The 14474-nt window shown below is 31.6% G+C and overlaps 1 protein-coding gene and 1 long non-coding RNA gene across 3 annotated transcripts; one reads left to right on the top strand and one right to left on the bottom strand.

Annotated features, from left to right (window-relative positions):
• Nucleotides 1–584: 584 nt before the first annotated feature.
• Nucleotides 585–14136, top strand: LOC140665647 (sorting nexin-8). Its single transcript, XM_072891985.1, has 9 exons — nucleotides 585–723; nucleotides 1983–2110; nucleotides 8619–8751; nucleotides 11053–11243; nucleotides 11442–11559; nucleotides 11704–12163; nucleotides 12569–12785; nucleotides 13062–13250; nucleotides 13563–14136. The coding sequence occupies exons 1-9, from the start codon at nucleotides 699–701 to the stop codon at nucleotides 13644–13646; spliced, it is 1545 nt and encodes a 514-aa protein (XP_072748086.1). The 5' UTR covers nucleotides 585–698; the 3' UTR covers nucleotides 13647–14136.
• Nucleotides 719–13215, bottom strand: LOC140665651 (uncharacterized). Of its 2 annotated transcripts, none has more exons than XR_012046641.1 (3): nucleotides 13080–13215; nucleotides 1848–2156; nucleotides 719–1177 (listed from the first exon to the last, which is right to left on the bottom strand). It is a non-coding gene; the product is annotated as an uncharacterized lncRNA (long non-coding RNA). The 2 variants fall into 2 exon arrangements; XR_012046640.1 differs by having other exon boundaries at nucleotides 1852–2156.
• Nucleotides 14137–14474: the final 338 nt, after the last annotated feature.

Here is a 14474-nt window from a genome sequence, read left to right as displayed (position 1 = left end):
ATCTGAATCTATGGATGCAATCTTGTTTTTTTTTCCTTTCTTCCTTCCTGCTTTTTAATATTACATTTTTATTTTTTATTACCTTGTATTATTATTGACACTGTGAGAAAAATATAGATTTACTATATATATCATTTAAAATATGTATATAATTTTTATATTAATCTTTAAGGTGCGAAAATTTAGGAGATTAATTGATTTTAAAAAAAAATTAAATGCAGTTATATCAATTATTAATTGTTCTTGTTTTTACTTAAACATAATAAAAAAATAATTAAAGTGTGCTACTTTACAATGCGCATTTTACAATGTCGCAGAGGCTACGCCGCACTTCTGTCATCGCTTCGCGCAGACTCCGTACTGAAGCGCCGCGATCGCTTCCCGGCACCACGATGCCACGATATTCCGTGTTGCGCGGCGTCCTGTCGTCAGTGTTGCGCGACACAGCGATGGCGTATGTTCGTGAATAGTTGTTTTTCATGTAAATCCGCGGACAAACGTTTCGTCGCCGACGTGTCGTAACGTCGTTTACACGCGAGTGTGGGTGCGAGTGCGCGCAGTTTCAAAGTCGTCGACGCGCCCGCGCACGACCAGGACGGGACTCTAACCTCAAAACGCGCCGCTGTCGATCGCCGTTCGGGACAACCGTCGACTCCTTCATCGCCGATCCCGCACGGATGATCCACGGATGATCCAACATGGCGTCGACCGATCTGTCGTTCGGTAAATGATGAGCAGGAGAGCCCGTAACAGTTTTCGCGACAAGGCCTTCCGGCGAGGTCAACCGGTTCTCGTCGAGAGCATTCGTCGGCTGATCCGCGACGTCGCGGATCTCGCCGCTCGGAAACGCGGTCGGCTCGTCCCCCCGGATGTACCCCGATCTTCTTATCAGTGCAATTAGAATATAGGACTGAGCGGATGTCTCTCGTTTCATCGAGAATGAAAATTTCGCAAAGGGATATAACTGAGTTTCTTTTTTTCTTTTTCACTTTTTAGAGTTGCGTGTTAAAGCTGCATCGCGTTCGTTAGTAATCAGCTGATCTTTCCACAACGCTTTGACATCCACGTAATCACATATGCGTGGCCGGTAGTCAACAGTAATAACGGTAACAACACACGTGTCTGGTCCTATCTGATTTCCGTTTTAATAACTTATGCAGGGAAAAGTTTATACCGGCTATAGACATAACACGCATTAAATTAATTTTAAGATAATGGGATGATGTTATTGAAATATAGTTGATGGATGTTAAAAGGAAGTTAAGTCATAATTTTAACGTATCTATGTTAATATCAGCTAATAACATACAAGGTGTTTCGTAAGCACACTTTAAAGATGATTTTATCTTGACAGAAATTTTATTACTGCCACATTTTTTCGCGACATATGGTTCGTAATATTAAAAATATGGTTGAAGATTTTATTGAATAATACAGTAAATAAAATGAAAAATATATTATTTTGCATATTATGAAGCTTAAAATTTATCAAAACTGTTTAATTCTTAAAATCAATTTTATAATTATATACATATGATACATATGATTATAATGCTAGTATGTTCGTGGTTTAAATAAAGAATCTGCTTTCAAAATGTGACGCAAAATCTTTTTGACATTAAAATTTTTGTGATCAATTTTATAATGATTTACATCAATTTTTTAAATGTAAATAGTAAAACAAAATATCATAATCTCTCAAAATGGATCTTTCATGAAAGAAATCCGATGTAATAGTTCATAGTTTCTCGTAAGAAACGCGGAGAAAGTCACCTAAGTTCCTTTTAACAAAAGCACGTTCATTTACGGGATAATCGACCGATACAAATATATACATGTATACATACATACTTTTGCGTTTCGTCACACGCGAACGGCGGACGCCACTCTCGAAGGCCTCGTTACAACCGTCGTTCGCTCGCTCTCGACGGTGAGATTGTTGGGGAGATCTGTCTCATGTTTCTCTCCCGTACGAATCCCAGGTTCTATACCGGCGTTCTACAGAGAGGTCTACGAGAAGATTTGCTCGCCCACCAACGGAAACGTCAAGCTCGAAGTGTTCCGGTCCCTCCTCGTCAAGTCGCAGCTAAACGGTTCCGTCGTCAGTCAGGTATGGTTCTTCCGTAGCTGATCTTAATCCTATATCACTGTACAACCTAATATAAAGGAGGCGAGATTGATATATAACATCTATTTTTTTATATATAAAATAATTTTTTGAATAAAAATTATTTTTTATATATAAGGGTGACTGAAAAGGTTTCTTGTTCTCTCGGAGCTGTCAATCGATTAATTATTCAAATTTTCTTATTATAAACTTGTTAAAAAGTAAATGAAGATGAATAAAGCGTAAAGGAGCGTTTCGTTAGATAATTACAAAGAAGTTCATCACACCGTAGAGTAACTCTGATAGCGAATTTAAATATGCGGCAAGTGTATTCACGGGTTTAAGTTTCTAACGTACTGTACACGACCTTTCTCAAGAGAAATCTACTTATGTTCTTCATTATCACGACCAGATACAAAGTGTCACATCATATACCAAGAAAAGTATTATACTATAATGCATATCTTTTTCTTTGCATTTAACTTTTGCTTCATTCGCTTTTCTTCCCAAGAAAGTTATTAGAGCTGTAATTAATGAACTGTTTCTTATTGCATTATAAAGGAACGTGCATTTTGCAATTATAAAATGCGAATAATCAAAAGAGTAAATGAATAATCTTAGCTAATTATTTGAAAGTATGCATCATTTGTTACAATATTATTAAAATAATTCTAAAATATATTAATCGTACAAGTAAAAAATTATTGCTCGTTTTTATTTCTCGAGACTCTCATTTCGTGATTACACATTTCTAAAAAAAATGCATTTTTAAAATTTGTTATCTGTTATTAGTAACGTCTCATTAATAGATTAATAATGTTTCACGGATCCTGCAAAACAGAAACTTATCATAAAAAAAATATTTAAAAAATCATAAATTAGAAAAACATTTTATATTATAATTTTATATTTATTAAGAGTCGCCAATGCATTATAAAGAAACGTGCATCTTGCAATTATAAAATGCGAATAATCAACAAAGTAAATGAATAACCTTAGCTAATTATTTGAAAGTATGCATCATTTGTTACAATATTATTAAAATAATTCTAAAATATATTAATCGTACAAGTAAAAAATTATTGCTCGTTTTTATTTCTCGAGGCTCTCATTTCGTGATTACATATTTCTAAAAAAATGCATTTTTAAAATTTGTTATCTGTTATTAGTAACGTCTCATTAATAGATTATTAATGTTTCACGGATCCTGCAACAGAAACTTATCATAAAAAAAATATTAAATTATAAATTAGAAAAACTTTTTATATTATAATTTTGTATTTATTAAGAGTTGCCAATGCTTACGTCAACTTTGAATCTAAACGTCAGAGTAAAAAAATTTATGTAAATTATCACTTATTCAGAATAAGTCGAAAAGGACAATTTGATAACTTTCCACATGATCTTTAGTTCGCATAATTCTGTTAACATATTTAGCGATCTTTTCACATCTTTCTTATTATTCAGACCGCGGATCACCGCGTTTAGGAACACGTGAATTTCATTGAGGCTGACAGGATAATTCGGATCTACAACAAAGTGGTTCTCGTGTTACAAATGCTGTATAATATGCATATGTATTTCGGTCATTTTAACGTGACGTTTACTTTCAAGGAAAATCTCAATGGCTATGTGCGTCATTTACGAAGATAATAATGAGTCAATTGATGTATTCCTGGTGTTTAACTATAAACTCTAAGCGTATATTACCGGAGCTGAGATTGCGTCTTGGAATGCGGTATTAAAAATTCAAAATGAATTGATTAATTTTTCCATGTAATAATTTATTACTCATCGTTTTGTCTAACGCAGTATTATCGTTACTTGTGGTTCCGATAACATTTTAACCCATAGTTTCACTAAACGGTATGTTTAGTGAAATATTATCAGAGCAAATATTTAGAAAATATTAATAATTTTATTCAATATTTGCATGAAAAATATGTGAAAAAACGCTTGAAAAAAATATTCTTCTCTCAGGCAGTTTTTATTTTTTAATATTCGTTTTATAATTACATCTCGATAATGCCATGCCTGTTGTACTAATACATCTGCATCATTAATATTCGCAGTTCGGGACGTCTATCTTGTTTTTCGACGAATTTTTACGATTTATTTCTGTAAGAATCGTTATCAATGCCAATTATACAGCATTATGCAATAGGGCAATATACAATTTTCTAAAAAAACAAAACATTTCGCAGGCGCCGTATCAGAAGCGAAGTTTTATCAGCTTCGACAACATGCCTGTCGATGATAACGTGGACGCCCCTTCATAATGATGCAAGATTACGTGGCAGGGTCAACCGTACTGTCGCGCACAAGTCTATTATCCACAATAATATTATAAACACGTTTCAGCATACTTTCAAACGTCTGTTATTCACTTTTTATCTATTAAAAAATAAATCTTCTCTTTAACCAGTGTTAAATAATTTTGATGAAAATATTCAAGTTTTGATTTACATTTTTATTTATCAACGTAAATGTATTGGAAAAAAATTATATAAAAAATTTTACTATCTTAATTTATATATTCTTGGATAGGCTGTGCATTTCATGAAATTAAAATTTTATGAGATACGGACATTTCAAAAAAATCTTAATTTACGCAAATTTAAATATCACAATAACTCCGAAAAATGTAGCGTGAATCGAAAACTTGTTTTGAGAGATTTCACACTAAAATAAATACAGCTCCGCAAGAACAGTCAGATTTGTATCGCGACGTTCGTGTCTGTCTCTCGTTCATTGTACTAACAACACAATCAAAATAGTATTATGCAGGGCCGTGCCGAGGTTTTGTTCTCGCGAGTAGCATAGCAATCTCCTGCATAGTTGTACAGGATGTTATAGAAATTACAACATGAATCTTTAATACAATAATTTGTCATTAAAATTAAAATCAGAAATGTCGATATATTGAGTATTAATGCGAGGTTTTGCTTTCGGTTTTAAATTATTATTATTATTGTAAAGTTTACGTGAAACTTTTAATATTTTTTATATACTAAATATAAACTAAATGTATAATGCTGGATATTTACTAATAATAATAATATCTTAACTATATACATAATATTATATATTGAATATTTTTTTATCTTCCTACTGTTTTATGGATTATAATAATGATTATATATATATATGGATTACAATATACACACACAAAACACATATAATATATGATGGATTATATACTATATATGTATATATACTATATATAATAATACTGTCATACATCCAGTAATTATATCAATAGGCCATTGTAGAATAACATTACTATGCATTTGCATGAAAAAAGATACGGAAATAAGAATAAATTATTTTATAGATTGTCTCAATGTACATTATGTGCGTCCGAAGTTTTTACATTAAATTATAATTCCTTTTTTTCATTGTTCACATGATTGATGACTATGATGTATTACGCATGATTACTTTCATAAATTAGTAGTCGAGGTACTAATAATGAGTTTATTCTTATGACATTTTAAAAGAAATTATACTCTATTTTATTTGAAGAAAATTATTTTCTCTTTATTATATAAAATAAATCTCTATTATATGAAATAAATTATATTTAAAAAAAGAGTATAACTGATTAATTTTTATTGTATTTTTATTGGTATATAATAAGTATGGTTTTTAATATAATTTAGCGCGTTGTAAGTAACGTTATTAAAACTATTTTAAAATAATGGAGAATATATGAAAAGTTTAAGTGATTTTTTCCTATTTTTATATGGAATGAGGAAAGAGAATAAAACCATAACTCTCGTTTTCTCTTACATTCGTAAGCTTTTACAGAAGGGTTTACTGTGCAGCTATATAATTTTATGTTGTCTCAATTAAATAGATTAAATGGATTAACTGCTGATACTTCCGCGGGCATCCCTAATATCCATTTCCAACGTTGAGACAGGTTGGAAATAAGTTCAATGTAACAGCAGCCAGTATGTTTTAACGTACGACATACGGGTCGTCTTCCTGTTAGGTGAAATCGTTTGATTGCCGCCTTCCGCATTGGTACGCAATATATAGTACTTTTATATCGAAAAATGTTCCGTTAGAAAGAAAACCGCTGCAACAAAAATCTTCTTTTTGTGTTTTCCATCTCAAATCTATTTTGTTTAATATATTCTTTATACTTTTCTTTATTATCAAATAATGTCCAGTTGATCGCAAATAAATATACTTGTTGCGATGTATTAATCGATATTCGATATATACATATATTTAATTCTTTTCTTTGATATCTCGCGATTAGCTTTGTGAAAATAGATACATATTTAAATATATATATTTAAATGTCGTAATACAAACACATGCAATCTCGATTGTGTGCTATCGTATTACAACTCGCAGCGGGATGTTTGAGTATCGTCTTCTCAGATTATATACTTCAGGTACGCAAATGAGAGATGATGATGAGTTGTTGGCTTCAGTGCCTGCGCATAATTATCTTGTGTAGAAATGTTGCGTGATGGCGAGCGCACAGCTCTCGTTACACGACTCTTGTTTCACGTATATCTTTACAGGGATACGCTTGTTCTGTATTCGTGCGATCACATCCAATTTTATTGACACAAATGTCAATACACTCCCGCGTTTTCGCGCGAAAACACTCTCGTGTTTTTTTTTTTTTTTTATCTTTACAAATATAAAAAATATTTTTTTATTTTTGAAAATTGAAATTGTGTAATCAACCTCTAAATAAAAGAGAAAAAGAAAAATTACATAGAATAATTACTTTTTCTTTACTTTTTACTTTTAAAATATTAATTTTCGTTAACTGAGTAATCAATGAACATGATGGATTTATAAGTTATATGTAATTTATCGTAAAAAATATTTGTTCGACAACACGTTATTTTTTTTTATCTTATCATATTATAATAATGATAACGATTTTCGTGGACACACGCACACTTTCAAGACACGTGAATATATGATATAACGTCGCGCGTCGGATAACAGTTTCTCAGTGTAATATCACTCTCTCATCTCTCTTCCATCACAAACTTTACACGATGTTCTACACTAGTTTTATGTATATACATTCCTCATATACCTCTACATACATTACATCAAAAATTTACATATTCTTTTCAAGCGTTATACGTTCTTCTGTGCTCTTTCTTTCACATCTTCTCAATATATGTATACTAATATCTTTTTTTATCTCTTTTTAATAAATATCTCTATTTCGCTGTTTGTACTTATTTCTATTGAAATCTTCTGATTTACATATTCTTTTCAAGCGTTATACGTTCTTCTATACTCTTTCTTTCACATTTACTTCTCTCTCTATGTATATACTGATATCTTTTTTTTATCTCTTTCTAATAAATATCTTTGTTTCGCTGTTTGTGTTTATTTCTATAGATTTTACCTCCTTCCCTTACATTACTTCTCCTTATTTATTCGACTGCTATCACATTTCTCCGATCAATAAAAAAACGCACTCACGTTCACATGCCCCGAGCAGATTCTTACTCTTTGTTCGCGATTCGCACACGTAACTAGAATGGAGAATCTATTATTGTCGGGCTTTACTCCCGGCTTGAACTTGATCGACGATTAAGGTTTAACGACACTCGAGAGGGAGCAATGAGAGAGCAAGGGTGTCCGCAGTGGCGTAGATGAATATCTGCTCTTTTCGGCCGCATTTTCTCTATTCAGATTATTTTTCTCTGCAAAGCGTCAGTGGAATACTTTTAGCGTAAATATATCTTCCATTCAAAGCATATTTTCCTACTCGATATAAAATTATTTATTATGTGCTATTGCGTATAAGTTTATTAAATTTATTATTAATAAAATTATATGTTAAATTTAATTTTAATAACAAATTCTGAAAATTTAAACATCCAGTGTATATACATTTTAAATATGCATTTTCCTAAGTTATTACAATTTAAATTAAAGGACCTTTTCTCTTGATTCCTGTTGATTTGCATCTCTGCATACACTTTTACTCGACCTAAGTTCGCATGCACTCGTGTCCTATAACTTTATTGTAGCTTGTGGTTTCTTCGAGTTCAGACGAGGAAGGGAAGGGAAGAGATAAGGAAGGGAGCCAAAGTGTCGCGTGAAAATAAGAGAAGAGGGGGGGGGGTACGCGAGTGAAAATGGAAGCAGAGGTGGAATGGTGCAGCAAGGTAGAAAATCCCTGGAATGCAGTACTTTCATTTATGGCCTAATCCTTAAGCTTCGTTCACAGAGAGTTTACTATTGCACCGTTATTCGTAGGTCAAGAATGTGATTGCCAGCGCTTCTCGGTCTCGTAAATTAATTTTTTTCTTCTTCATTGTTACATAATATTTATGATTTTTCAAAAAGAAAACAGTCGCTTGTATTTCTGATAATTATTTTGTTTAGAAAAGTGAAATTATTTTATAAATGTTGAGCTAAAATTAAGATTGACATTGAAATACTCTGAATGAGATAAACGAGATAAACACATTCGAAGTGGTATTCTTAAAACGGTTTCTCTGTTCCTTTTTAGATATGGAAACTGGTAGACAGCAAGACGGGTTATCTTACGAGAAGCGGACTTTACAAGGGGCTTGCTCTTGTCGCCTTCGCTCAACAAGGAAAGCAACCGAGCGATAAGCTGTTGGAAAACTCCGAATCTCAAGGTTAGCCGAATTAACCCTCAGATTACTAATCTTTTAACTTATGACACAAGATGTTATTACTAACCCAGAAAAAAATGTAAATCTTTTCTAAAAGATCAAAATTTTTAATTTTATAAATATATTTCATTTATAATTAGTTTTTGTTAATAATTTATTAAGAAAGTTTTGTGAGCAAAACAGTATTTGAATACGAAAAAAAAATATAAAAATATATAATTTTAAGATACCAGAAAATTTTTTTTTTTAATGTATTTTTATTAAGAAATATTTTTCAATTAAAAACTGATTATACTGATTATCCATATTCCTAACATGGTATTTTTAGTTGACAAAAAATTTGGATGATTTATAAATATTGGCAGATAATAACAAATGTCGATAACAATGGCTGAAAATTGATTATTAATCGGATAATCAATCTTCAATCCTTAATGAACGTCTCCTTGAACGAGAAAAATTACGCGTTTGTATTGAATTTCATTTTTAGTATTTTTTTACAACGATTCTTATATTTTTTATAGCTTAAATACGTAACATATATCGCAAATAAAACAAATTATATACGATCTGTGTCGTTAATATGATCCGTCTATAGACTGCGCTGAGAAAGTAGGTCTTGAATAAATCTATTATCAGACAGGTGCTTAGATAATACGTATGTGTTTCACTAACGTATCGATAGACCTGTAGACATTACCGGAGTCATTGACCAGTAAAATCATTGCCGTTTTCTGTTTATCGCTTAGAAAGTTCCGTATCTCCATAGTCTATCGCGGTTCAAGAAAATGCACTGCAACTTCCCGTTAGAATATTGTGTCAGGTGCTGTATGTGATATGTATATTAGTTTTTACTTTAATATTAATAAAGAAATGTGACTATTTATCAAGATCTATAAAAATGTTAAATATTCAATTTGAATTAATTTATATTATTTTACATGCGTGTTTTTGTGTTAAAATAATATTCTTACTTATATACGCGCGTTCTCTAATCTACTTGAAAAGGAATACCTATATATAAATTGTTTATTATTATTAATGATTATACTCTTATTAGATTATATTCCTATTTTTCGAGGCATTGTCTCGTATTACTTAAAACAAAAAAATTTTAATAGAATTCGCTTGATGTAAAAATGATCAGTTTCACGGTTTAGTGGAAACTTTCGTCTTGTTTTGAAACAATGTTGTTTATATTATACAAGTCAAATTATAAATACGTAGAAAAAAAACATGTTTTATGATAGTGAACAGTAAGACTGTGGGAACATAATAAGTATCGTTGTACATAGCAAGGTATCGCGAGGTCAGGAGACTCTTTCGTTATCGAGGTTGCGGCGACGATGATTATTTGCCTCGGTGAAGGAATAATAAAACCGTGAGATCTCATTCGAAGTAGAACATATGAGAAAGGACACGGAAAGAGAAGAAAATAATCTAAAAAATATTAACTAGTTCCTATTTTTTTATATTTATCGAATTTGTTATTCCAATTTTAGTTTTATTTATTAGTCTGTAGTAATTGCAAGAACAGACGGATCTGAAAATCGAGTCTATTTAGCACAGGAATTATTAAATCATTATTGCGTTTTATAATAATTATATACTTATAATACTTTTGGTGGACAACTGAGATGACAATGGAAGAAGCTAGGTCATTTCTATAGTATTTAAAAAGAGATAAAACATTAATATACACACAATAAAACAAAAACAAAATATCTTCTCACGAAAAAAATATATAAATAAATATTGTTAAGAGTATTTTTACTTTGTTTTTAAATTCATATTTTTAAATTATTTAAATATATATAAATATATATAACATACACATATATATAAATATATATAATATACACACAATAAAACAAAAACAAAATATCTTCTCACGAAAAAAATATATAAATAAATATTGTTAAGAGTATTTTTACTTTGTTTTTAAATTCATATTTTTAAATTATTTAAATATATATAAATATAAAATAAATTTTATTTCAACAAAATTTATTTTATATGCATTTATGTATGTGTATATATTTAAGTAGGGATATTTAGGATTAAGAATATAAAGCAGATTTATGAATTTATAAACATAAAAAAACCAAAAGTAAAGAAATACATGCAAACATCCGAGATCAGAGAAGAGGACATCTCCTTGAAATCGAGAACATTTAATTACTCTCAAGTTTAATCTGTTAGATTTAATTGCTACTTCATAATTGTGATGTAAGAGTCTCTCCATTCAATACCGTCTGACAACTGTCAAAAAAGGCATCTTTGAGAGGATCTTCTTATTCGCAGAATTACCTGTGCCCGTCCTAGGCGATCTGTCGGAAGTAACGTTACTCGCACAGAGATTGCATAGAGGCAATCCAGCCAAGCTGAGTCACACATACTCGGATATCTGTAATCTCGACACTATTGAGGTCAACCTCGTTCCCGAGAAAAAGGGTATCTTCCTGAAGCACGTGGAATATCAAGTCACTAGTAAGGTACTACCAGAGTTCGCGCGCATGTATATGTGTGTGTTTGTTTACATAAATAGATTATAAGGAGAGAATGTATAATGAGAGATTAAGAACGCTATTCCCATTTAAATTTGTGATAATATAACAGGATTATATCGCGACGAACAAATATAAGCTAGTATGTAAATATATAGCAGTATGAAATATTTCATGTTTTTTTAGAGGTTCAATTCTGTGGTCTATAGACGATATAATGACTTCGTGTCGCTGTACGATCTCCTTTTGGCCCGGTTTCCTTATAGGTTGATACCGAAATTACCACCAAAGAAGATCGTGGGAGGTGAATATATACATATGCATATTTTTGATTAATACAAAAATGCGTATATGTTATTTATATCACGTTGTTATAATGTAATGAACGCAAGATATTTTCGTGGAACTCGTGTTTCATTTCATCTCCTTTATATATATATATATATAGCGGATTCGCAATTTCTCGAGGAAAGGCGGCGATCTCTATTGCGATTTCTTACGCTGATCGCCCGCCATCCGGTGGTGAGTGGAGACCCGATCGTACAATTCTTCTTCACCTTCACCGGCGACGAGACGCAACATAAAATCCGCGAAGTATTTAAACGTGTTCCGGATGAGTTTGCGACGTCGGAACTGTCGTCCAGAGCGAAGGAGCTGATGCCGCCCGAAACGCTAACCGAGTTCGCGAACAGCCGCGATCAAATACGCGTGATACTTTTCGGGATCTCGCGGCTGAAGCACATCGCCGACAATCTGGCAATCAGATCGCACAATTACGCTGTGGACATGGCCGAGCTCGGCAATCAGCTGAGTACTTTAGCGGCGGAACAGCACGGCACTGGTACTTGGGTCACCGGCGGCTCCAGCCTTTGGCAAGACATGAAGAAAGGCTTTCATATAATCTCAAAGTAAGAATTAAATATCGATAACGCGATTCATATTTAATTATAGTCTTTTCTTTTCTTTTTTTTAATTTGTATATCTTAAAGGATTATAAAATATTAAAAGAGTCTGAAATTAAAATTATAATTGCTTATGCTTTTTTAATAATTTTATCGTAAAAATAAAACATTTATATATGCAAACAAAAATCATATAAATGGACAAAATTAAACGATGTAGAACAATTCTGCGATTAATAGATCGTTTGATATAGTTTTGATACATTTTATTTAGATATTAAATCTAATTTTTAAAAAATTATTTTTTTCTACACTTATTATCATTATGTTTAGTTTCACGATTAATTTCGCTCGATTAATAAAGCTCTCGATTGTATTTAAATAAGATAAACAAAACTAAAAATATTTTAGAGAATTCAACCTGCTATCGAGCAGAGCGCTTCAACAGGCGGTCAGAGAAGAGACCACGGTTTGCGAGAGGTTGAATCTCCTGCTTGATATTTTAGTCGCACACAGAATGTTGTGTGAGAGACACGAACGAGGCGTCAACGCTGATCATCAACGCGCCCTATCTACCATGTTGTCTCTCAAGAAACGGCAGATGCAAGGTGTTATTCGTGGGACCGACGTACGTATGTCTTTAAGATTCATTAGCCAACAAACCGTGACCCGCTCATCCGTATGAAACGCGCAATTTAACCAGCATTGTCGCAGTTGTATAATTATTTGTCATCAACTTAAAGACAAGTACAATATGAACGCCGGAGAGACTCGTTATTGTTAAAAGAGTAAATTTAACTTCCTGCGGGTTTTACATAATCCGTCATAGTTGGTGAACGCGCGGTGCAAACCGTAGCACGTACTCATTTCGAGAAGATTGCATGCGATTTTATCGTGTATTCAGGCTGACACTGTTGAGTACCTTGAGAATAAGATGGTCTCCCAGGAATCGGTGATCGCCAACGTCGAGCTGAGAAATTGCTTCTCGCTGCTTTGCCTGCACATGGAGACCCAGCTCGTTCACGCACATCTAGAGATACTCGCTACCGTGCTACAAAGTCTCGTGAGCGTACAGATCCGCGGACATTCCGAGGTAAGTCATCACCAGCTCTCACGGTATTTTCAATGTTATATAATTTGCTAATTAATGAACTTGTTCATTTTGCAAACAAACACAGAGATTTCGGTGAGTCGTTGGATAGTATTCTTTTTAAAATGTGTATTAGTTATTTACTCGTATCATGTATTCTTCAAAATACAGTTCTATTATGTTTATTACACGGTATTATATTCTATTACAAACATAAATCCTAAGAAAATATTATTTACTGTCAACACATTTGCGTATACAGATATCTGGAATCGCAAACGGATAGAAATTGCTAATGTAAATGTTTGTTTATAGTTGGCTGAAGTGTGGAAACTAATCGAACCGACGATTACTAAGTGTTTACCTGAGAAGTTGGCAAGCGGATCCAATGAAGGATAGCATTACAAAGTTTCAAGTTTGTCTCAGCAAATCATGTGCTGTCAAATAATTGGTAACCGAAATTTGTACATAATTTTTAAACATATACACACATGGTACATATAAATTATGGGATTGAAAGGAGAAAAGAGAAGATACAAAGTTTCCAATTTGTCCAGTGACGCGTAGATTTTAATATGATACGTAGAGTCCAATTGCTAATATTAATTTTAAATATTAATCGACTATATAGATACTTGAAATATTTTTTGTATATTGTTTAGATATTTATACATATCATGTTCGATATTTTTACTAAATATTTATCTTTTATATAATTACATATAACGACAAGATGTATAGTGCGTTCAATTCTCGGACATTCCTTTTGTTGTGTACTTAATATATTTTATAAATTAGTAAATATTTTTAATTTTCTAATAATATTGTTATATCGCTATGTACATAAGGACTTATGAGTTGTATATATGTCGCATCGATATAAAGTGCCTAAGCAATTGTAAATATATACATATTAAAAAATTTATATAAATATATATATATATATATATATATATACATGCATATATGTATATATATGTATATGTATAAAAGATTTTCAGACTATTTATATATATATATATATATATATATATATATAAATAGTCCGATTTATATATATATATATATATATATATATATATATATATATATATAAATAGTCCGAAAATCTTTTATGCCATGTTGACCGTGGATACTCTCAATCATGTACATATATATATATATATATATATATATATATATATATAGAGTGTCTCAGAATTATCGGTGTTTCATTCAAGATATTGC

This window comes from Anoplolepis gracilipes, chromosome 5 (genome assembly GCF_047496725.1).
Source record: "Anoplolepis gracilipes chromosome 5, ASM4749672v1, whole genome shotgun sequence".
Lineage (NCBI taxonomy): Eukaryota > Metazoa > Arthropoda > Insecta > Hymenoptera > Formicidae > Anoplolepis > Anoplolepis gracilipes.
The sequence above is the reverse complement of the archived record's forward strand: the minus strand, read 5'-3'. Positions and strand labels throughout refer to the sequence as shown.